Source organism: Semicossyphus pulcher, unplaced genomic scaffold, assembly GCF_022749685.1.
Source record: "Semicossyphus pulcher isolate SPU_LCO1_2020_fin unplaced genomic scaffold, fSemPul1.0.p SCAF_8, whole genome shotgun sequence".
In the NCBI taxonomy this organism is placed as follows: domain Eukaryota; kingdom Metazoa; phylum Chordata; class Actinopteri; order Labriformes; family Labridae; genus Semicossyphus; species Semicossyphus pulcher.
This window is the reverse complement of record NW_027211759.1, coordinates 1,935,521-1,959,148: the sequence shown is the minus strand read 5'-3', so window position 1 is coordinate 1,959,148 and position 23,628 is coordinate 1,935,521. Positions and strand designations below refer to the sequence as shown.

Sequence of the window (23,628 nt, the reverse complement as noted above, 5' to 3'; positions counted from 1 at the left end):
TCAGGGGTTCGCCATCAAAATATTACCGCCAGCTGGTTTGAATTTTAAGTTATCAAAATAGACTTACACTATTGTTAATATGGTTTATAATAGCAGCAAAATATATTGAATATATTAATAGAATTTACTATAAACATGACACGTTGGTAGATAATATAAAGCTTGTACTTTAATTGTGTAGCTACATTGAGAAAAGTTCCTACCGGTACTCAACATTAAGCTAGATACAGTAACGGAAGAAAAATCTAATTTTTTTAATGTGATTTTGTGATTAAAATAAAAAATAATCATGCTATGTTGTGTTTAAATAACGGCCATCTTACAATGAATTTAGACAAACATATATAGTATATATATTTTTTAATTAAACTTTCACTAGCATTCGGATCTGCCCTTTAAAAGTACAGTGTGAATTTGGATACTCTACCCATTTATTATGGTTTGAGAATTTGATGTTCGGTTTTGTAAAAGGATAGTCATTTATGTTTTTTAAAAGCCTTGTTCTTGTTTACACATCTCCTCAGTTAATGGACGTTTTATTCTGAAAAAGAAAATTTCTAAACCAAGCAACCGGAAGTGCTACGTGGGTTGCTTCCGGTACTTGATGTCTGGCTGTGTCAAACGGAGCCAAGCTATCAGTACCTGTTCTGTTAAGCGACACTTAATAAGCTTAGTGCTTATAAATAATTACAGGAATGACAGATACGTTTATGAAAAATAGTTAAGTCTTGTCTTTACTGTGACTAAAATGAGCTAACGTTACTACTCCTTACAGTAACGTTAGCGTTGAATGTCCACAGCTAACTGAACGGATATGTTAGAGAAGGAGAAAAAAGGAAGACACTTTCACACCTAATTATCAGTTATAATTTATTCAACTAGCTACCACTTTTAGCTGCACAGGAGTTCTACAGCACCAGAATGTGACGGTTCATTACTGGACACAAAGCGTTGTTGATGTTATGTAACAGTATTAACCTCCGTGATCAGTGTTAACCCGGACTGCACTTGACCACCATCATGCCTTTCGTGTTCCTGGAGCGATTACCCTGGCCCAGTTTACAGGCGTACACTGCACTCAGCGCTGCCTTGCTGGTCGGGACCGTCCTGACCGTCTGCTCCTCAGACTCCCGCCCACAGTCCAGCCCGGAGGAGACCCTCAGCGACCCGGTCCACAGCTCCAGGATCAGCCGCTACTTCAGGGATGGTGATCAGTTTGTGAGTGCTGGTTATGCAGATGTGGCCGCAGATGTCCTGCTGTACCTGCTGACTGACAGTGTCTTTGTGTGGGTAAGTGCAGACACTAATATTTGTGTGTTCAAACCAAAGACTGTTACCTGTCGGCTGTGGTTTGAGATTTGCTGCTTTTCTGTGTTTGATGTCATTTAATCTTCATTACTTTAGCTTTTTGACTGTTGGTCAGACAAAATAAGCAAATGGAAGATGCAACTCTTTTGGCAATGTGGCAACTTGTAATTAGAGCCTGACAGATAGATCTTTTGACTGATAATATTGGGCCTATCACAGCTGGATTAATAGTGTTTTCTATAATGCAGAGAAAGAAAATAGGTGATTGATGGAGGTGCCATCACATAGGTTGTCTTGTACAAAACGGTAATTTTATTTTGCAGAACACAGGAGTTGCTTGTCTACCGCCCTCTCAATCACATGGGCGTTTTAAAGGGCATCTCTGATCCAACACAAACACACTAACCGATGGAGGCAGCTGTCGATAAGCAACTCCTGTGTTCTAAAAGGTCTAAATTATTGTTTTTGTCAACGCCTGGTGCCTGGTGCCTTTGAAGAGACTGATGTAACAGCTGTTTCCATTGAAATACACTTTTGATTACGCTGCTTCCTTAATGTCCCATTTTGTGGCTGGTGGATGAAGCAGTCTCCTGGGGAAATTTCAAAACGTTTGGTTAAGTTGGACCCACTTTTTAAAATACCAAAATGTCCCTTCATGAGGCCCAAGTAACTCGATCTCTCACTCTGAGCGATAGCTGACAAAGCAGCAGCTCTTCCCATACATGAGGCTCTAAACCAGAGACTGTTGGGTTATCTGGTCCTCTGATTTATTTGATTGGTGCTGACACAACTTTATTGATTATGAAAAGGACCTGATTTTTAAACCTGAGGGAAAAATAGAAACACAACCATCGTTGAAATCATCTTTCGGCTTCAAGAATAATCCAGCAATCCGTTTAGATATTCCATTACATTATATATTTTTATCCTGTCCATCCTTCTTGCTTATTCTAATTTTAATGATCATGGCACATTAAACTTGTTTTGGAAAGCTGGTATATTAATGTCTCTCTCTGAGTGCAGGTGATGGTGAACACAGCCTGCTGTGTCTTGCTGCTGATCGCCAAACTCATCCAGTGTGTCGTGTTCGGGCCGCTCCGTGTCAGCGAGAAACAGGTCAGTGTTTCTGTTACTGCTGCTCCCGTCACTTTCATATGACGTCACATTCAGATCCAGATTCATCTATTCTATTGGCCTTTTAAGAGGGAAATACTTTTATGTCCACCCAGATAGAAACACTTGTCAATAAGTAGAATTACTAAAACAGAAACAAATACAAACTCAAACACAGCGGTAATTAAATCTGTGTAATATAAAACCAAGTATCCACATACCATAAACCAAACAAAGGGCTCTGTACAAAAGAGAAACTTTTCCTTTGTCACAAACCGGCTCTTTGTTTTCCTCTGCAGCACTTAAAGGACAAGTTCTGGAACTTCATCTTCTACAAGTTCATCTTTGTGTTTGGCGTCCTGAATGTTCAGACGGTGGACGAGGTGGTGATGTGGTGGCTCTGGTTCTCTGTCCTGGTCTTCCTCCATCTCCTGGTTCAGCTCTGCAAGGACCGCTTTGAATATGTAACGTTTGCTAAATCATACACAAGTAGCTCAACATGATTGTGTTTATAATTATGGATGTTCATGTAGAGCTAAGTCCAAAAAAACACAATGTTCTTAAAACATGCTCTGAGTATTTATTGGAGAGTAAGAGTCTGAAAAGTTAATTGCAATGTTGAATCGTTCAAGTGTTTGACAGCCTGACAGGAAGGATCCCTCAGAGAACCTTGTGTGTGTGTTCCTGCAGCTGTCCTTCTCTCCGACCACTCCTCTGTCCAGCCATGCGCGGGTGCTGCTGCTGCTGGTGGTGCTTCTGTTGTGCTGCGGTGGTCTGGCGACTCTCTGCAGCCGGCTGGCTCGCAGTCAAGGCCGTCACACCGCCGCTTTCATGGCAACAGAGGTGAGAAACTAAACAACTAAGTTCAGTGTTTCAATGTATGTGGAAGGGCGATTGTTGTTCTCATCACCTGTATAAAAAAATCTTTGCGTATGAAGACTCGGCTGTCTAACCCCCACAGACATGTGAACGTCTCCCCGTTCTGACCTGATCTGCCTGGTCTTTGTTTCAGTGTATGTTGGTGACTATCAGGACCACACACGTCATGTTTCGGTACGTGGCATAAAGATTTCCTCACTTCCTGTTTGTAGATCAGACAGAAGCCTTGATGTTGTTTCCTGTTTCCTGCAGGTACTCCATCCACCTGTGGGACGTGAACCAGGAGGGCAGCTGGGACAATAAATCCTCCTACGTTTACTACACCGACCTGCTGATGGAGCTGCTGTTACTGGGCCTCGACCTGCTGCATCACTTCCACATGCTGGTCAGTTCAATGTGAATCTATTTTAATTCTGCTTCTCTCATGAGTTTTATTCCACAGAATGAGATTTGTCCAAGACATCCGGGCGCCGGTTCTCCCAGAGGATGATTTTTAAATGTCAGTCGTTTTGAAGTTGTGATGTGTAATTCTCCTCTTCTCGTCTCTCTCAGCTCTTCAGTAACATCTGGCTGTCCATGGCGAGTCTGGTGATCATCATGCAGCTTCGTTTCCTTGTTCAGGAGGTTCAGAAGAGAATCTGCCGACACCACAACTACCTGCGAGTCCTCCGCAACATGGAGACCAGGTCAGCGTCTGAGCAGAGTCTCAGTAACTTTCTTTTCCCCTAATTTAGACATATTTTTGTCATGTTGTGTCATTAGAAAGAAGCCTGCCTTAAACCCTCCCCTGCTTTATGGTCTGTGTGACTCTCAATGGGAGCATCAGTGACTAAATGAACATCATGCTGTGTTGAAGAAGACTTGAAACTAGAGACTGAGACCATAAACTCATTAGGAACATGTTTACTAAGGGAATAAATCAAAAACTTCTATACAAACTGACTTTGCAACCAGTGGAGTCGCCCCCTGCTGGCCATCAGACAGAATGCAGGTTTAAGGCACTTTTTCATCGACACCCGTTGTCTTTCCAGGTTTTCTGTGGCGACTGCAGATGAACTGGCGGCCAATAACGACGACTGTGCGATCTGCTGGGATGTGATGAGTTCAGCTCGGAAGCTGCCCTGCGGTCACCTCTTCCACAGGTCGGTGTAAGAGATTGGGTTTAAACAACTGCGGGCTCAGATTGTTCTACTAAGTGTGTGACAACATGACAGAAAGGATCCCTACAGAGATAGACCTTTTTGTTACAGAGGAAGATGATTGTTTTAACCACACACAGACGTTACATCGCTCTCTGCACACACACCAGACTCCATTCAGAAAAACACTGATTTAACCTTGCAGAACACAGGAGCTGTTGGTCTAATGCTGCCTTTATTTGTGTTAGTTGTGTGACTGTTTTTTATTGCTTTGGATGCAAACTTAGCATATGAAACACCAAAGTCACACAATAACACAAAGAAACTCACCATCAAGGCAGCAGTGAAACAAAAACTCCTGAAGTAAAATGACGTTTTTGTCAATGGAGTCTGGTGTGTTTGCAGAGAGCGACTTCACAGCTATTTCTGGTCTATCTCTGTAGGGATCCTTTCTGTAACGTTGTCACACACTTAGAATAACAATCTGAGCCTGTCAGTGGAAACAACAAGAACTTTTAGTGGACGACCTTTAATGGAGGTCATTTGTTTACATTGTTGTCAGTACAGCCTGTTTCCCGGCTGCAGGCTGAAGCAATCTTTTGGAGCAACTCTTAATTTATCCACCAAAATAATTATAAATAGGGCCCAGGTTTAAAAATACCAAGTTGACCCTTTAACAAAGAGCTAAATGCTTTTTGGAACCATTAGTTTTATGGGACTGGCTAATGAGTAAATAAAACAGGGGACGACTGCAGTGACTGATTGGAAACACAATAACGAGATATAACGAAGGGAAATGAGCTTTGTGGTCCATGCATGAGTCACTGAGTGTTTGTGTGTCCTCAGCTCGTGTCTGCGCTCCTGGCTGGAACAGGACACGTCATGTCCAACATGCCGCATGTCCCTGAACATCGGTGAAGGAGGAGAAGGACACACGGAGAGGGAGAACAGGGACGCTGCTGCTGAAAACATGGCCGCCGGCCCCGGAGCCGACGCTCGGCCGCATCTCAGCCAGCTCAACCACTTCTTCCACTTTGATGGTGAGAGAGGGAGTCAGTGGGTCACTCAGTACATTTAAACATTTAACATTTTAAATTTAAGGGAACTTTAGTCTTTGCTTTCTATGCTCTTGAACTTGTACTCCACTGCATTCATCTGACTGCTTCAGGTACTTTACAGTTTTAGATTTTTGTGCCAAAAACATACAAATATTTTATAAAATATGATGTTTTGTGACAAGTTAAAATACTCAACAGTTCATACGAGAAACAACAAGTCGATTTATGAATTAATTGGTGACTTTTGATGTTCCAGCCTCTCAAATGTGAAGATGTTCTGCTTCCCCTCTGAATAATCTGAATGTGTGAGTAACAGTTTAGAAGTTTGGACTGATGGTCGGAGAAAACAAGCGACTTGATCATCTAGAAAAGTCACTGAACTTTGTTGTTGCTCAATCAAGTGAAAAGTTTGACGACACTGCCGTCACCTGTGTTAGTGTGGAGGAGCAGTGGTGCAGGGATCAGGGAACAGGCTGTGTACAGACGTAACCACATGAGTGTTTAAAATATATCAGAATATCTTAGGACACATAAATATATGTTATATATATATATATATATATATTTTGCCTGTTTAAACAGGTGGAGTTTTGACGGAAGGAAGACATTTAACCGATACTTCAATTATTTTGAAGCAGCTTTACAGAGAAACAAGCCCAATGTTGATTTCTGAGAAGTGAACTTGGTTGTCCTCCCTAGCTTCTGTTTTTACAGTTAAACAGGTAAACGTGCTGCCTGTTTGAGGTGTCCAGAGTTTAACTCTAAAAATAAGTCTCTTGTTTCTGTTCGCGTGTTTGATAAGAGTCTCAGTGTCCTGTCTTCCGTTACTTTCTTCCCAGGAATATTTTTTTTGACCTCTTGACCTTTCATGCCTTTAATGACAGTGGATAGTGTTGGAAACAGGGCAACAGAGTGTTGGGATGACACGCAGCAGAGGGCCGAGGTTGGGAGGAAATGGGACACAGGCTTTAACCACTGAGCTAAACCGGCCCCTCTTAATCATGTTTAATACTCCTTACATCCTCTTTATTCACCTGTGCTCTGAGGCTCTGACCTTTGACCTCATTGTGTTCCCAGGTTCTCGTATTGCCAGCTGGTTGCCCAGTTTCTCAGTGGAAGTTATGGCCACCACCAACTTTTTGGGCGTCACACCACCCAACCCGTCTCAGATCAACCCCATGGTGAGTGACCAGAGCGCAGCGTGGCGTCCTGAAGCGACAGCAGCCGACATGTTGTTACAGAGAAGCTTCTGTTTCTGTCACAGGCTCAGCAGGTCCACGAGATGTTCCCTCAGGTTCCCCTCCAGCTGATCCAGCAGGACCTGGAGATCACTCGGTCCCTCGAGGTCACCACAGACAACATCCTGGAGGGACGGATCCAGACCGCCGCCCCGACACTGGTCAGTCTCACAGAATGGATCACCGAATTCTTTTATCATCATCATCCTGTACATCACGGATGCAGTTAGAATTTGTTCATTTATTTATTCATTAAAATGTAGCTTTATTCATGTGACATTCCCTCTCGTCAGGTGTTCGAACACCCCCTCATACAGGTGACTCCTCCACCCGAGGACGAGGGCGGAGCCAGCAGTGGGTCAGAACAGGAAGAGGATGAGGAAACGGAGGACGAGGAGGAAGACGAGGAGGAAGAAGAGGCAGAGGAAGAGGATAAAGTGGAGGAGGAGGAGGAGGAGGAGGAGAAGGTGGACGTTCAGTTTTGTACGTCAGCAGAGCGGCGCCAGAAGCTGCTGCTGCAGAGGAAGGAGGAGCTGCTGCAGCGAGCGCGCAGGTACTATAAAATATCACTGCTTAACCTCAGATATTTCAACAAACTGCAGCTTTTATTCTTTTATTATAATTATATTTTATTTATTAAACAAAATTCCACAACAAGGACTTAAACGCCAAGGTGATTGAGCTGTAAAAGAGCTCCGTCTGCTGTCTCTGCATAAGTTAAGTTAAAATAAGTCTCCTCCTACGTCGACCTCTTTCCCTCTGGGCTGCGTTAAAAAGTCTTCCTTTGGTTTCTCACTTGTAACTTCCTCTCTGCTGCCGAGTTCACAGCTGCAGCCGCTCATTAACTCAAACACTGATGAGCCTCTGAGCTGCGGCTCCATTAGTTAAACCACAGCGGCGTTTTTAAGTGACACACCAGAGATTTTGCACATTTAAGCCCAATTTACTTCACATCACCTGCGCTTTACATCGCCGCTGAGTGTCTTTCAATCATGGCAGCAGTTTGTAGATTCAGCTCGTGTTTCTCAGGCAGCTGGTGGGTTCAGTTCACATCAGATCCTCTCACAGAGACACGAGAGTCTGCAGATAGATGATACATCACCGTGAACATGCTGCTCTGTCACAGTTACCTCACTTTAATGCTTCTTTTATGTCTGCCAGCAGTTTCAGACCTCTCCTCAGAATCCATTTTTATAGACCATCTTTCCCAAACATACATTCACTTTTTATTTCTTTTATTGTATTCACACCTTAATGTCCTCTCACTGCTTTATGTCTTCATATTTGTCACAATATTGCAGTTTTATTGTTTTATATTGTTGTTTTTATGGGTTCCTGTAAAGAGCATCCCTCACTCGTTGTTTATAAAGTAGTCTAGAAATTAACTTGATCTATTTTTATCATCACTGTTACACTGTAATAGTAAAACAGAGCATTTAAAGGTTTACAGCTTCAACAATCAAGACTTTGTTTCAGCTGCCGAACATCCCTACTTACAGGCCTCATGCTGTCAGAGGACGAACAGGGATGTTAGCGCTCTGTCTGGAGTCAAACTCTGAAGACATGGATGTCAAAGTTTGCCACTAAAACATTGTTTCATTGTGAAATATTTTCAAAGAATGATGGAAACAAATCTCTGACAGAAATATCACTTTTTTCCCTCAGGCAGGGTTTTTTTTTTTTAATGAGAAACAGCTGTTACATCGCTCTCTTCAAAGCCACCAAACTCCATTGACAAAAACTGTAATTTTACTTTGCAGAAAACAGGAGTTGCTGGTCTATCGCTGCATCGTTCAGTTAGTTTGTTTGTGTTATTGTGGGACTTTAGTGTTTTAAACGGTTAGTTTGCATCCAACACATTATTTGTCCAACACAGTAACACAACTCAGCTAACAGATTAATGAATACAACCTCTGTGTTCTGCAACTTAAAATCAGTGTTTTTATGAATGGAGTCTGGTGTGTCTGCAGAGAGCGATGTAACGTCTGTGTGTGGTTAAAACAATCATCTTCCTCTGTAACAAAAAGGTCTATCTCTGTAGGGATCCTTTCTGTCATGTTGTCACACACTTAGAAGAACAATCTGAGCCTGTCAGTGGAAACAACAAGAACTTTTAGAACCTATTTTCCGGCTGCACCAATCTCCTTGAGCAATTCCAAAACCTTTGTACCTTTTATATTCATCATTTAGATCCTGAAAATATTTAATTTAAAATGACAGGAATCCCACCTCTGTCAGGGACCCAAATGGAATAACCGCTAATGTTTGTAGGCTTTTATTTTGAAATGTCTGCAGGAAGATCTGAGCTTTCTTGACAGTGGCATAACGATGATTTGGTTTTCAATTGAAACACGGGAAATTCAAAGATGTTCTCTCCTCTGCAGGGACTATCTAACCAGGAGCACCAGGTCCAACACAGGAAACGTGGACTCCTTGGACAGCGACGCTTTGACCTTTGACACTGTGACCCTGCGACGAGAGACATTAGCGGCAGCAGCCGAACGGCGTCTACATAGACAGCCTGACTCCGCCCTCTGAGCAGAGACAGGAAGCTGGTGTAGTTTTACTGGTGAGGAGTTTTTTCACTGTCTGTGGCTGCCTCATAAAGAGTACTGGTCCCTTCCGTCTCCGTTTGGTCCCCTGGCTGAGAAATGAAAACACTTTTGTTAAATGACAGCTTTAAAACCGCCACGAAGAAGAGCCAAACTGCATATTTAAAAAGCTTCAGACCATCATCCAGATACTAAATTGATCACTGAAGACGAAACGCTGTCGATCAGCTAAAAGCAGCTCGCCCGTATGTCGGTAGAAACAGAAGAAAAAGTATTCTATTGGGGCATTGATGGAGATTTCAGCTGGTATGTGGGAGGAATTAACCTATTTTATTCTCATACGGTAGCTTCATGTAGCATCGCTTCCTCAACATAATATTCAGCTTTATTTACTTCTAGTTCAGCCGTGTATATTTAGAAACTTTGGCGTGTGTTGCTAAATGAACACCGAGTCATGAAACGTTTGCTTCCAGCAGATTTCTGTCTTGTCCTGACTGCAGTATGTTTTTAGTGTTGGTACAGAGACCCTGTTAGGTGTCACCCGCCCTCCTGCTCTGCAGCTGCACCAGGTTCTGGTCTGGTCTCTCTCATCCGTCCAAGTGTTACACATCAGGACAGATGATCAGTGTGTTATTGATCAGCTGATGTTTAATGTTCACCTGTATTCAAAGCTTCCCTGCAGGTGCTTTTGTTCATGTGGATGTTGATGTTATTTATTTTGTGTTCTGAAAGGTGACAGTATTTAAAAGAGAGTCTGTTGTTTGTGTGTTAAAGCTTCTGATCTGTTTAAAACTTAATATTCTATTATTCAGGTTCCCAGAAGAGTCATTTTTTAAACTCAGAGAAACAGTATTTAAGAGACACGTCAGTTATTGGAGATGTTTCTGATTTCGAGCAGTATTGGTTTAGAAGAAGAGAAGACGTGAGAACTTTTAACTTTTCAGTTTTTCTGAAATTTATTTTTTCTCAGAACTTTGATTTTATTCTCAAAAGTTTGTTTTTCATTAAACTACAAGTCCTGACTTTAGTCCCAGGACTTTATTCTCGGACTTCTGACTTTTTAAACTTTTTTTACCTTCTGTTTTTTCTTTCTTTAATTTGGGAATAATGTCCTGATTCTCACTTTAACCCAGAATTCTGACTATATTTGCCAAACGGCAGAGATCTGACTTTAAAACTATTTTTTACTTAGATTTTTAATTGAGTTTAAAATCTGAATTCTGACTTTATTCTCGACTCTTGTGTCTGACCGCATCAGGTCAATGTGCGCTATTGTGGGCGCGAGGACTGTCACGTCAGTGGAGGTCCAATATGCTCCATGATCCACCATTGCGATGTTGCCACTCTGTCTCTCTACGGCTGTGAAAGTACCGTCACTCAGTCAGTCAGTCACATACAGCCCCGTGTGTTGGGCTGACCCCGGCGAATCACATTTTAAGCACACAGTGCAGACTGTTGTACGACGGCATATTCGGGCCATCCGGAGCCGGAGGAGAAGAGTGATATCTCAAGAAACAACTACAAAATTCCAACATTAAAGTCTTTTTCTCGCTTTTTCTACCAGAAAGAAATGCAAATTTAGAGAATAAACTAGCAAAATTTTTTGAGAGGAAATACTTTGATTTATATCACAAGTATTTCCTTATTGTTAAATCCAACTGAATAATTAGTAAAGTATAATTTGATGAGGTTGTGCACAGTTGGCATCATGCACGGCGAGCAGCGGCGTCTGATGTGCGATCGTGAGAATAAATGTGGTTCCCTGACAAAACTTCCAGATTTTTTTCTCAAAAATGTTCGACTTTAAAATCTCAAACATTTCCGGGGGTTTTTTTCGTGTCAAATTTAATCTCAGAACTTTGTCAGAATATTTCTCGTCACCTCCGGCCTCGTTTAGGTTTTTCACTATGGCCCTAAGAAGCCGTCGTACTTTTTCGTAGTCAGAACTCAAACACATTTTTCACATGCAGCTTAAATCTTCTTCCCCTTTGATCCTTGATGCTTTGTTTTCCTAAAATCTGCCCTCATTCTTTGTGTCCTGTGGAGTTCATTCTAGCAGGTTGATCAGTAACAGATCAGTAGCAGTCATGGGAATCAGATTAAACATTTTGTTATGTCTGGTTTTATAGACGCTTCTTATTATTCAGAATGATCCATAAAGTGTAGATTAAACTGTTTCCTGATGTGTTGTTGGAATATGTCTGCATGAAGAGTCGGCCTCTCTTCAGACCTCCGTCCGTCCTCCGTCCGTCCTCGGTTTACTGTTTCTGGTTTTGCACGTCGGCACCTTCAGACGGACGTTCAGCTCTTTCCGTGTGTTCGTTCTTCCTCATCTGAACTCTGCTCCGGTTTACAGATTGTATAAATACTTTTACATTTTAGAAAAAATATTACAGTCTCAAATTTTGTAAAGAGATTTAAAAAAAGAAACGTTTTTGTAAATAAAAGATGATGCTGTCATACAGTCTGAAACAATAAAATGATTACCATGACGTTTTATTTTTATCCGTGTGTTTCTTCTTCCTGGTGAATTTTGTGATGCTAATGTGACAAATACATGTTGATCAAAGATTCATTAATTAATAAAACACACACAGAGATGTACGTAAGAGAGTGGCTGTTGTTGTACCTCTTGTTTAAACTCGCTGGTGAGAGATACAGAACCTAAACAGCAGAGAAAGACATCAGACTCTTCAAAGACACCAGACTCCATTGAAAAATACAGCAATTTAACCTTGCAGAACACGAGAGTTGCTGGTCTACTGCTGCCTACACCAGTTATCTGTGATATTTTGTGCTACACAATTATTGTGTTGGATCCAAGCTAACTGTTTAAATCAACATAATAACACAAACAAACCAACCGATTGAAGCAGCAGTAGACCAGCAACTATTATGTTCTATGAGGTCAAATTTCTGTTTTTGTCAATGGAGTCTGGTGTCTCTGAAGTGAGCGTGTGACAACGTCACAAAAAGGATCCCTACAGAGATAGACCTTTTAGTTAAAGAGGAAGATGTTAGACGTTACATCGCTCTCTGCAAACACACCAGACTCCATTGAAATAACAAAAGTTGCTGGTCTTCTGCCGTCTCAGATAGTTTGTGTTATTGTGTGTTACATTTTGTGTTGGATCTAAATTAATAATAATAATAATAATCACTGAATCAAAGTGTTTACTTACGGAGTTGGTGGAAGCTTAACGCCTTCCTCGAGGACGTCGTCAGCACTGCAGAGGGAAGTTAAATCCATCGCTGCTAATAAATTATAAACACATCTATTATGTTAATCTTGATTTTTTTTTGCTGTTTGTGATTTATTTTCTCCTTCTGTCTTCTCTCAAGTTGAAGTTGTTCTGAAGTTGAACATACAGTTTGTCCTCCAGCCAGCAGGGGGCAGTCACACCTCACTGTTTCACTGCAGCTCCTCGTGTTCCCTGTTAAAACAAGCTGCTGAAATGTTAATATTTGTGTGATGGCAGAGACGAGTGATGTTTTTGTTCAGCGTCTGTCAGTCGTCTCGGCTCCCAGAAGAATCTCTCAGATTAAAGTCGCTGCAGGGACTCCACATTCAAACTTCTAATTACTATAATTATTATTACAGACGCTTCAGGGGGAGAAATCTTTATCTTGTTCATGTGTGGCTGTCACATTCTGCACAGAGACAATCAGACTAACAGCACAATTAAAGAAACGGGGAATGAAGCCTTCAGGGGGAAACTCTGGTACAATATGTCACTTGTATCTGATTTAGCACATTTTACAGGCTGTGCGACATTACAACAAAACTACTCAACGCACGCAGGCATCAGACAGACATGAGCAATGTCTGATTGGAAGAGATAACTTACATGTTACAGGTTAAACAGCTACAGAATGTATGGAGGCCCTGCATTAGGATTTAGATTAAACAGATGATCAAGAAAAGCAACTAATTAAAAGAAAATTGTGTTTAAAGCTGGTAGATTTCTCCTCTAAATACTTTGATTTTGTAGCAATGCAATTTTAATATGTTCCATTTTGTATGGATTATTTTCTGTTGGAACAGGAGGAGCATTTTTTTTCTTTGTTTTGGGCCAATACAGCAAGTTTATTCCTGTGTTATGTATTGTTTCAATGTAAAGTGGCTGTTTTTTATGGGTTTAAAAATTGTAATTAAAGGTTGTCTGGGAACAAATGTAAATGATGCACTGTATAAGAATATTTAAGGAGTGAAAAGTGACCAGAAGAAATTAAATGCGATGTTTATTTAAGGTTTAGTTTAACATTACAATAAGGTTCGTCCAGCCTAAAAACAAGCAGCAACCTCTGAGGAAGAAACCAACACCCACACTGAAGTGACAAAAGCTGCAGTTCCTCTGGTGTCCACTTGAGGCTGTCTCCAGCAGTGAGTCAGTCCTCATAGAGCCCCATGTTAAACTTTACAGCAGAAATAAACATGTTTACAGCCTGGTACAAAAAACAGTTTGGGTCTCTATAGCTCATTTCTCTCCATGACAACTGTACGGGGAGAATCTTTATACAGCTCACCTGTTTACATTATATTAAGGCTTACAGTGATGCAGCATTAGGGGCGTGGCCTCTTTGAGTGACAGCTGGGAGCTGCTAGCTGTCTGCTAGGTGTCCCCTCAGCTAACTCAGTCACTGAACGTAACCTCTGGGCCGTGTTTGTGCTGTTGGAGCCTTTTGGAGATTTGTTCATGTAAATATCAGACAGATAATCTGTGTGTGCGCTTTGTTGGACGAACAGACCGTCCAACACGTCTCACACACTGTTTCTACACTCAGTATTTTATTTATATTTTAGCACTGATTAGCAGCTATCTGTGTCTGTACTCACCATACCTGCTTGTTAGCTCGTTCACTGTTTGTCATCCAATGATTTAATGTGGCGGCAGCTAGCACCACAAGTAGAATGACAAGTAGACTTGTTGTTAATTAGCTAAGTAGCCAGCTAATGAGTTAGCATTTGGCATCAAACCGAATAAAGTTATCCAGCTACTCTCCAACTCTGACCTCTCTTAGAAGTTTAGTCTCTTTTTCTGTGTGAAACAGATACTTTGATACCAAACTGTAAGAAGAACATGTTGACCTTCCTTTATAGTGACATTTCTGGTCATATTTTCTTATATATTAGTTTTATATTTGCAATATTACCCAAAATAATGGCGTGTTAAACACCTCAACTCAGCCTGTTTCCTGCCATCATACAAGGATGCTAATGTTTCAGGTGGTGGGACACGACAGGTGTGAACTTTCCCATGCCCGTCTGCTTATTATGTTTGCGGGAACATCACTGACCAGCGAGTCCAGATCTGTGCAGGGTTTATCAGACTACAGGTAGCAGACTTCAGAGGTAAAAAGACCAGCTGAAGGTGGAGAATCATGGACTCGCTGATCTGAGCGACTCAGGGAGATTAGAGGCGAGCCGGAGGGTTCGTGTGTTGTCTTTGCCCTCGACTCGTTGGTTTCAGCGCTCCATAAAACGCACTTTGTTCTGCCTCTTCTGACTCTGAGATTCATGAGTCATGCAGCGGTGTTTTAGGATTCGGCCTGATGGTGGGCAGCGAGGTTCAAAGTAAAGAGCTGTGGGTGTTTGAGCTGAATTGAATAAAGCATTCTCTGAAGCTGAACATACATTCATGGAAGGATTCATTTGGACTGAATTAATGTTTTCTTACAGCTCTGGGCTCATTGTGTGTCTGAGAGAGGTTCAGTTTCACAAAGTAAACCTTTACTGTCACCTCAGAGTAAAGGCCCCCAAAGGCTGCACATACATGAGAATGTACAGAGAAACGTTGTGTATTTAACCCTAACCACCACCGTTTTTCCAAACTTAACCAAGTTTAATTTCTGTCTGGTTGGAAAGATAACTTCAGTCTGTAACTAACAGAAGAATTTGTTTTTTATCTAAACCTGACCAAACAGTTTGTGATGCACGCAACGTAATGTTCGTATTTCAGTTATTTTAACCCTAACCACCATCTTTTCATCCAAACTCAAACTCACTGAGCCGATGGAACCGCTGATGAAAGCCTTTGCATCTGCAGTATATAGTATTATTATGGGCTGGGCGTCTGTGGCGGCGCCCAGTTAGTGTTTTCCATCAGCCAGCAGTGGTTGGTCTGCCAGAGAGGGTAGGCGGAGCTAAGCGGCTGCTTCTCCGCTCTCTGCAAGTGTTGCGAGTAAACAGTAATCTACTATGGCTGAACAAACAAAGAAAAGATGGATGACTACAGATACAACTTCAACAAGAAGTGAAAATCCAAAGAAGAAGAAACAAACTCGACGCTCAGATGAAGCAAACAGTCTGAAAAGGAAAGCGACCGTCAGCCAGGAAAATCAAGAGTTACAGCCGGAGCCGACCGTGGACGTCTGGTTAAACTGGGACGTACGCGCCCACGATACCTTTTTATCGCCAGATAGAATGAAACTGAGAACTTGGAGATTTTATCTTGAACCTTTCAAAAGAGTTTGTTGTGATTCACGTTTTTCAAAACTTCACCAATTTTACTTTTAGTCAGGTCGGTAACATCACTTGCACATAAAACTTTACTGACTTGTTTTGACCCAAACCATGATATTGTTTTTCTTACTAACCAAGTCGTTTTTTAGAAGCTCTGAATGTAATATACGTATTTCCCTTTCCTGATGTAAGACGTATTTTAATCCTAACTGTGCTCCTTCCTTCCAAACTTAAGTTCATTATTGTCAGGTAGATACCAACAGTACTTGTTTTGACCCAAACCTAAAACCGAAAGCTTTCTGACTAGTTTTTGTGCCTAAACCTTTCCTGCCTAAACAAATACTTCAACATCAAACGCGTTGCAAATACAGGAACGATGCAAAGTCAAAAACGCACATCGTTTCTGACTTTGCAGCTCGTTTCTTCTAACTGACATCGTTTGAGCTGCGTTTGGCCTTGTTGGCCACCGTACACGTCCCTCAGCTTTCTGTTAAACCTCTAAATCAGCTCACAATCACAGGAGTTAAAAACAAATGACAGCCACTGGTTTTTGAATACAAACAGTGAATGTGAATCCAGCCAGAGCAAGAGAAGAGATGAAAACAGCAGATGCAAAGTGAATGTTTGAGTGATTGCACTCTGAAGCTGTCTTTGTTTCCACCTGCAGCTCGTCTCTGCGTGCGAGCAGACGCCCTGAGGGAAACACAAACATGATATGAGACGTGTCAGCCAGCAGCACACGCCACATTTCTTAATTACCCTATATAACCTTCCACAAATTGCCTGTTGTTGCTTCTGGTGCTGCAGATAGCCCAGGTCGGAGCGGTGGTCCCTCAGCAGGGGGAGGGGGCGTCTGTTAGAGGGGGAGTTGTTGTAATACAGAGCATCTGAACGTTTAACAGCTTATCAGCTCTGCCATGCCATCGCTCTCTCAGCAGGACTTTGAGCGGCTGAATTGAGTTTTTTAATTGGTTGTGCAGCGTACAGGAGGCTCTGCAGGAGAGTCATGTCGGCTTCATTTAGAGAAGCAGCCTGTCGGGGGGCTCGGCGGGCTGACACTGTGACACCCAGCGGAGAGGTTCGATAGCTGGGTGCTTTTAGCTGCCACAGGCTTGGTTTGGGGGGCAGACTCATAAAGAAGTCATGCAGCTACAGGCGGGAAGGAATTTATTATTAACTGGGGATTAAGATTAATACTTCGTCTATAATATTTCTTTCACTGTTATGGAGAGAAAGATGCAGGTTGGGGCAAGTGTGGATTTTTCACCTGTGATTTCAAGGCTCTTTAAATCCAGACAGAATAAATACGAATCTCTGCACACCAAAAACACGACCATACATTTTGTCTGTGTACCACCAATATAAAAGTCAGAGTTCTGGGAGGAAAATCTACGGAAGCCCTAAGCGGACATGCATCCATACATTTTCTTTACTCATTTTTCCTGTGATAACGAGTCATTTCCGGTGGTTTTCTCCAGAACTCAGCTTATCTATCTCGTTATCTCGTTATCTCGATGTACGGATGTCCGCTCAGGGCTTCTGTAAAAATCAGAGTTGTGAGATTAATTAAAGATAATAATTATTCTCAGGAAAAACTAAAAATTAAAATTCTTCATGTGATTTACATGATGTGTATTTTATGTAAAGTACATTAGGTGTATCTTGTGCTGATACCAAGTAATCAGCGGATTTCTTCCCCCTATAAAATCAATATTGGTGTTGTCTCTAAAATCCATCATGGCTCTGGCAGTAGTACTTTTACTTCAGTGAAACCTTTAATGTAGAACTTTATCAGGTATTTGTGGTATTGCCTCTTTGTTTTTTCATCATTGAGTATATCAGAGCTAATCCTGTTTCTAACTCCTGAACAGCCGATAAACACCAACAGCAAACTCATAAAATAGATTAAAACTAATGAATCCAGAGAGCAGAAGGAAGCACACCAAGATGCATCTGTAGTAAGAACAGTAAAATACATCGAGTCCTGTAACAGTTAGTCAATAGAAATGAGTCTTCAGATGAGGAGGATCTGCGCGCCTCGGCTCCTCATGCAGGTCGCGTCTTTGTGGACATAAAAGTCTTTTTTCAGCTTCTAACAAATCTTTCATCTGAGCCGCCTCTGTGACCTCCTCGCTCCACCTCCTCGCTCCTCTCCATCCTCTGAAGGGCTCAGCTGAGAGGCCCAAGGCTAAACACACACCCAACACTTCCTCTTTATGTGTGTGTGTGTGTGTGTGTGTGTGTGTGTGTGTGCCTCACTTGTCAGATGATAGGAGTTATCAGAATCTATAATGAAGACATAAGATGCCTCCCCGGGGAGGAGTCGGTTCAGGAGCTGCTGACCTGCATCTCTAAGCAGCAGCTCGGTCGCCATCTTGCCCCGACGCTTCATGAGTCAGTTATCTCTGAGGGCCGGACAGGGCCCCCCGGAGGCTCTGGGGCCTGGGAACAAACAACACAGACTCTCCTCCTGACACAGAAAATGTTAACCATCACATGTGTGATTGTTTCTGCTGAACAGTCAAAGTTAGCTCCTGTCCATCACCTCAGTGTTCTAGTTTTAACTTATTTTTCACATTTTGTTCCCAAAACTTAATCCAGTGCATCATATTAACTAACTGAAAATCACAGTGAGGAATTAAAGAGGTGGTTGTGTTCTGAAATAGCAAGCTAAGTGGTTAGCTAGGAGCTACTTTGGCTAGCTTGTTAACTAGTTTCCACTGCTAGCAAGTTAGCTCGTATTCTAGCATTCCCTTTCTAATGTGCCACCGCCCACCAAGAGTGCCCTTCTCCTTACTGATGGAATTTAATGGGTAAGAATTAATACACCATGTATGCTAATGACATCATGTTAGGGTTCACTTGAATTATAATTTAATCAGCATTAAAATGTAAACGAGGATTTAACAAAACAGGTAACAAGCTAGCTCTGCGCAGCGTTAACTGTTAACTAGCTTATGAGCTCTTATTATGTTAGCTTTGGATTTCAGGTTTGGAAGGCGGGGTACTTCTTCTTTTATATGCCCTTAATTAATCATCAACACACTGTGGAGGTCAGACACAGTTTCCCAGCTGCTGACTGATGAAAAGGTCAAAGTGACATCTCATTTAAGATTAGCACCCTGGAGCGCTTGTTTTTGAACTTCCCCGCTGTGAGGGGAGATAAATGAGAGTAACTCCACCTGGAAGAGACTTTGTACTCGCAGACGGTTTGCTGAAGGACACCAGCAGCTAACAGACGCCTCGGATGCTATCGGGACTGTTTGATGGTGAGAAGGAAGCAGAAGGGAGAGAACTGTCACCTGTAGTAAGGTGTAACATCCAGGGCACGTCACAGAGACGCACACGTTTATGAGCCAGCTATATATATTTAATCATCAAGGTGAGATATGCGTTTCATTATCTCCCTGTGATATTATATTTTGGCTTACAACTTATGGAGGCTGTGTAAGAAGACTTTATGTAATTAGAGACGATTTATTCAAGGCGGACGTTGTGCAGATATGGATCTCTGAACCTTAATTCAACATGGCTGCTAATACTGCCACTTTAATGTTATTACTGAAGGCTTTAAAGTCCAATATGGGGCAATTTCTTTCTCTTTCATTTGCTTTATCTCACCAGACGGTGACATCGGGAGATAATGAACTTTAATTTGTGTCACAGCCCGGGAATAAAAAAAACGTTATCAGGGAACTTTTAAAAAATATTTTGAAACGATTCAAGAAAAGCTCATCAGCTGTTATCTCTCTGAACCAATATTTTTTCATTGACAAAGCATAATGTGCCAAAAAGGATTGGCCATGGTTCTGTCTGAGGAGCTGACGGGGATGAGACGTATCACAGCCGCACGTAGAGAAGCTTAGAAACTGCTGGGAGCGCATGGAGAGACAATGCAGCACTTTTATCTCACTTTGTTACATCACGTTAAACTGCTACTGCTGAACCTCCTCCTTAACTCATGACCTCTGACCCCAGCCTCAAGAACCATCCAGAGCAATGCTGAAATCATTTTCTTTCCTCTCCAACCAAGAAAAAAGGTGGAAAATGACCAACTACAACTACGAGTCATTTTTCTTAATTCTTTGATGCCTGAAGGATTTCATCTGCACATTTCTGCACACGGACTCACATGCACGTCCTCTCAATGTGTAGGATTCTGGGCTAACCCGTGTTGGGCCTCTGTGGAATACAGGGACACATTTTGCTGGTTAGGAATCCCATCTGGGTCCAGCTTGGACGTGTTGGAGGAGGCTGTAGCAGCCGGCTACAAACTGATTACAACTTGTCAGCAACTTGACAATAAAGGCCCAAAGATGGTTTTAGAAAGATCACTCCTTCAAACATGTGGGGAGGCCCATTGAATTAAAATTGAGATACAGATTTTTATGACTCTGGCTGGTTAAAAAAACATGGCCGCCATCAATCAAATCATCGCTACAAAGGGTGGGGCTTGGACAGAATTGGCCGTAACTTATTGATGCTCGTCCAGTCATAAAACTCCGCCCCAGGTGGCCATCCCATTCTGAGTCCATCCCATAGGTGTAACCAAGGCTACCAAACACATGCACGTCATTAACCCGCTGGTAATCCAACAAACTGGGTGCAGATGCTGCGGGGGCAGTTTCATATTGATTGGTGCATAATCAGTGCAAAGCTAACAAGCGGACCAATCACAAGGTGTGTCGTTACATTTCAGGGTGGTGCACGTCAGGCAACAGTGAAGCTACAGCATTGATTCAGCGCAGAATTATTAACCCCGCTTTACTGCACCACACATAGAAAACCTACTTGATCATTCTTGACAGAAATGTAAACTTATACTTTCCTATTTCTTGGAACGCATCAGCTCACGTCTGACAACGACATTTCCTCTCCAACTTCTCGGGGTTCCGGTGCAGCCAGCGTTTAGCGTTCAAGGACTTCCAGCCGAGACTCCCTTTTCCATGTGCTTCTTCTTTACAGTCCGACTGGCAACTTGAGAATGGAGGATGGAGATGTCTACCTGCAGATGTCTGTTTAATGAGGTTAATGACAGCTATGTCGCGGCGGATGACCGCCGATTACAGCCAGGATTGCATTACAGCCAATGCATTCCGCCTCCTTTTTGTGCCTAAATGATCCGTTTATAGAGATTATACGTAATCTAATCTAATCTGTATTCAAACTGTATTTTTAATAATTGTTCAAGAGGCTGTATGGACGAACACTTAGTGCACACATGTAGGTCTGCTTAACTTCCTCACTGCCCATAATTAATGAATAATTCACCTGTCAAAGAATTTGTGACACAGGCACGTCTTGCTTTGCAGGAATACACACATTTGTTTCTCCCGCTGTTTCAGCAGTTATCTGTTCTGGTTGGGACGAGACAGAGCATGAGGGACGTTTGTAAGAACATGCTAACACATCAGTGGTAAACATCATGTTACGGTGCCTCTGTCTAAGAATCATAGAGTCTTTATAAAGCCGCCATTTTACCCAGAAATCATGCAGTAACATATTTAGTGATGAGACACAGAGAGCAGTTACAGCCACAGATGAAGCACAGAGACCAGAATGACACGAGGGTCGGTCATGTTGGAGCAGCTCTCACATTTTCTACTCAAGTCAATGTTTCTGTTTGTCTCAGTCTCACGAGCTCACAGTCGAATCCAGATATTGACTCTGCTGCTGCGGGTGTTTGAAGCACTCTTTAAGTGAAGGAGAAACAGAAGAGGCAGTCTGAGGGAAGAATTCAACTTTAGTTTTTAAATAACTTCCAGTCTTCTAAATGTCCCGAGGACATGCAATTAAAAACTTCAGAACCAAACAACTAAACTTTGTGCAGCTGCACACAACTTGTGATAAGTTATTGTTCTAATCTCACTGTGGATGTTTTGGTCATTTAGGAGTCCTCTTAAATCTGCTGAGTCGGCCTAATAATGGGCTGTAATTAGTAAATCTTCTCTTGATTGTGGCTGATGGTTTGTTAAGTTGCTTTTGTGTTAAAGCTTTTCTTAAGTGCTAAGCAATTATTGTTATCATTAAGAGGGTAATGACACAGCACCACGAGAAGAAAACCTCCTGTTACAAAAGGAGAAGGTCGTCATCAGCTCTGAGTCAGTCTAATCCAGACTTTAACACATGCAGAGTGTTTGGCCTCAGCCCGACACTGAAGTAATGAGTCACCGGAAAACTCTCGTCCTCCGATGCCTGACTCAGAGGTGTGAACAGGGAAGGCCTCTTCTGCTCGAGTGCCTGCTGACAGCAATGAATAAGTAATTATAGATTTATTTATTCATTAGAAATGGAGGAAACACTTAAAAATAAAATAAAAGCAGGAGACATTTACCATCAGCTCCACTTGCATAGATTAACTAAAACTACGGTGGCAGACTAGGACAAATGAAATTCAGAAACGATGCAAATTCAGAAACACAAATACAGAAACGTTGCTGCCAATGAAGAAAAAGTGCCTAAAAGAGCATCAAATACATAAACATCTAACCAGTGCAAAGTCAAAAACCCACGGAACAAGTGCCGAAGAAAAACATTGCAGATGCAGTCATCACAGTGAAAGAGCTCCAGGCCTGTAGGTGGCGCTGAACTGTTTTCTACTGACTCAACATGTCGAGCATTGTGCATGCATTCATGGCTTTTTGATGGTCTTGAGTGCCTCACCACTCTTTAGCTTGTAGCTGAGAAATGGAGTCGCTAACATCAACAATGGCCGACATCCACAACAACACGGAGTCCACGTTCAGACAAAACTTAACACCAGCAGGATGTTTGGTTAAGAGACTGACCTTTGTTTGTTTTATTGTTCCAGCGTAAGATGCTAACTCGGACACATTTCTGGCAAGCTAACGTAGAATAATAATGTTTAAAGCTAAGTGCATGATGCAGCTAATTCATCCAGCATCCAGGGCTGAAATGGCTGCTGAAATGGCTAGTCAGTTGCTCCTGCTAGCATAATGTGCATGTTAGATGTTTAGCTTTCCACATGACTTCACTGGCTGATGATGGTACTTATGACCAGCACTGTTAAACATGATGTTATGGTACAAAGCTAGCTTGTTGATGGTCAGGTAATTTTAAATACCTCCAAACTGTAGGCTATCCTCTCAGCTCACCCGGGCTGAGGGTGAACTTGTGATGGCTTTTTACTTATTACAACATTTTACTGTGGCTCTTTGTATCAATAACACAATGACATATTAGAAATATGGGGTTGTGTGTTAGCTTATGTTTGCAGCATGAAGCTTTGTGCTCAGGTCAGGCATCTTTCATCATCTCTCTTTCTGTTTCTTTCAGTGCTAATCGTCTGCATGTATGCGTCAGCTGCAAGGTGCAGTTGATTTGACGCGACTGTAAAACCTCTGTAGGGGCCGGCAGAGAGCTTCTTCTTTATATAAATGTAGTGATTATTTTTTGCCTTTAAACTTGAGCCGCTGCCTCTGGACCGATTATTTAGTCTTCAGAGTGAGGTCTTTGACATCAGCAGGTTGATTCAGTCGGAGGAGCATCGAGTTGCTGCTGTTTCTCCCCCGGGCTCAGCAGGCGAAGGTTAATTTCCGTGGCTCTCTAACACGTATCAGCCAAGCCCTGTTTAATACCCATCACAGGGCAGGATGAAACGCCTTCATACACAGAGCTCGAGGGCTCAGCCACTCGCAGGCTAAGTGAAGGCCCAAGTGCAGCGCTGACCCTGCACGCTGCTCCGATTAGCATAATTGCATTTCAAACTGGTCAAGATCGCCGCGAGAGAGGAGCAATCAAACAGTCAAATGAGCCGTGAGGGTTTATAGACGGCTCCCAGATTACATCCAGAGAAACCTGGTGCAGGGCAGCAACGGGGCACGCTGCTGTAATATGCATGAGCACATGACATTGATA

At 42.3% G+C, this 23,628-nt stretch overlaps 1 protein-coding gene across 1 annotated transcript; it reads left to right on the top strand.

The window, feature by feature from the left end:
• The first annotated feature begins 618 nt into the window (after window positions 1–618).
• Window positions 619–11,760, top strand: amfra (autocrine motility factor receptor a). The gene is made up of 13 exons (XM_069686172.1): window positions 619–1,290; window positions 2,332–2,424; window positions 2,721–2,885; window positions 3,112–3,264; window positions 3,434–3,474; window positions 3,553–3,685; window positions 3,853–3,986; window positions 4,332–4,442; window positions 5,286–5,479; window positions 6,575–6,678; window positions 6,762–6,896; window positions 7,029–7,288; window positions 9,120–11,760. The coding sequence occupies exons 1-13, from the start codon at window positions 1,021–1,023 to the stop codon at window positions 9,271–9,273; spliced, it is 1,947 nt and encodes a 648-aa protein (XP_069542273.1). The 5' UTR covers window positions 619–1,020; the 3' UTR covers window positions 9,274–11,760.
• Window positions 11,761–23,628: the final 11,868 nt, after the last annotated feature.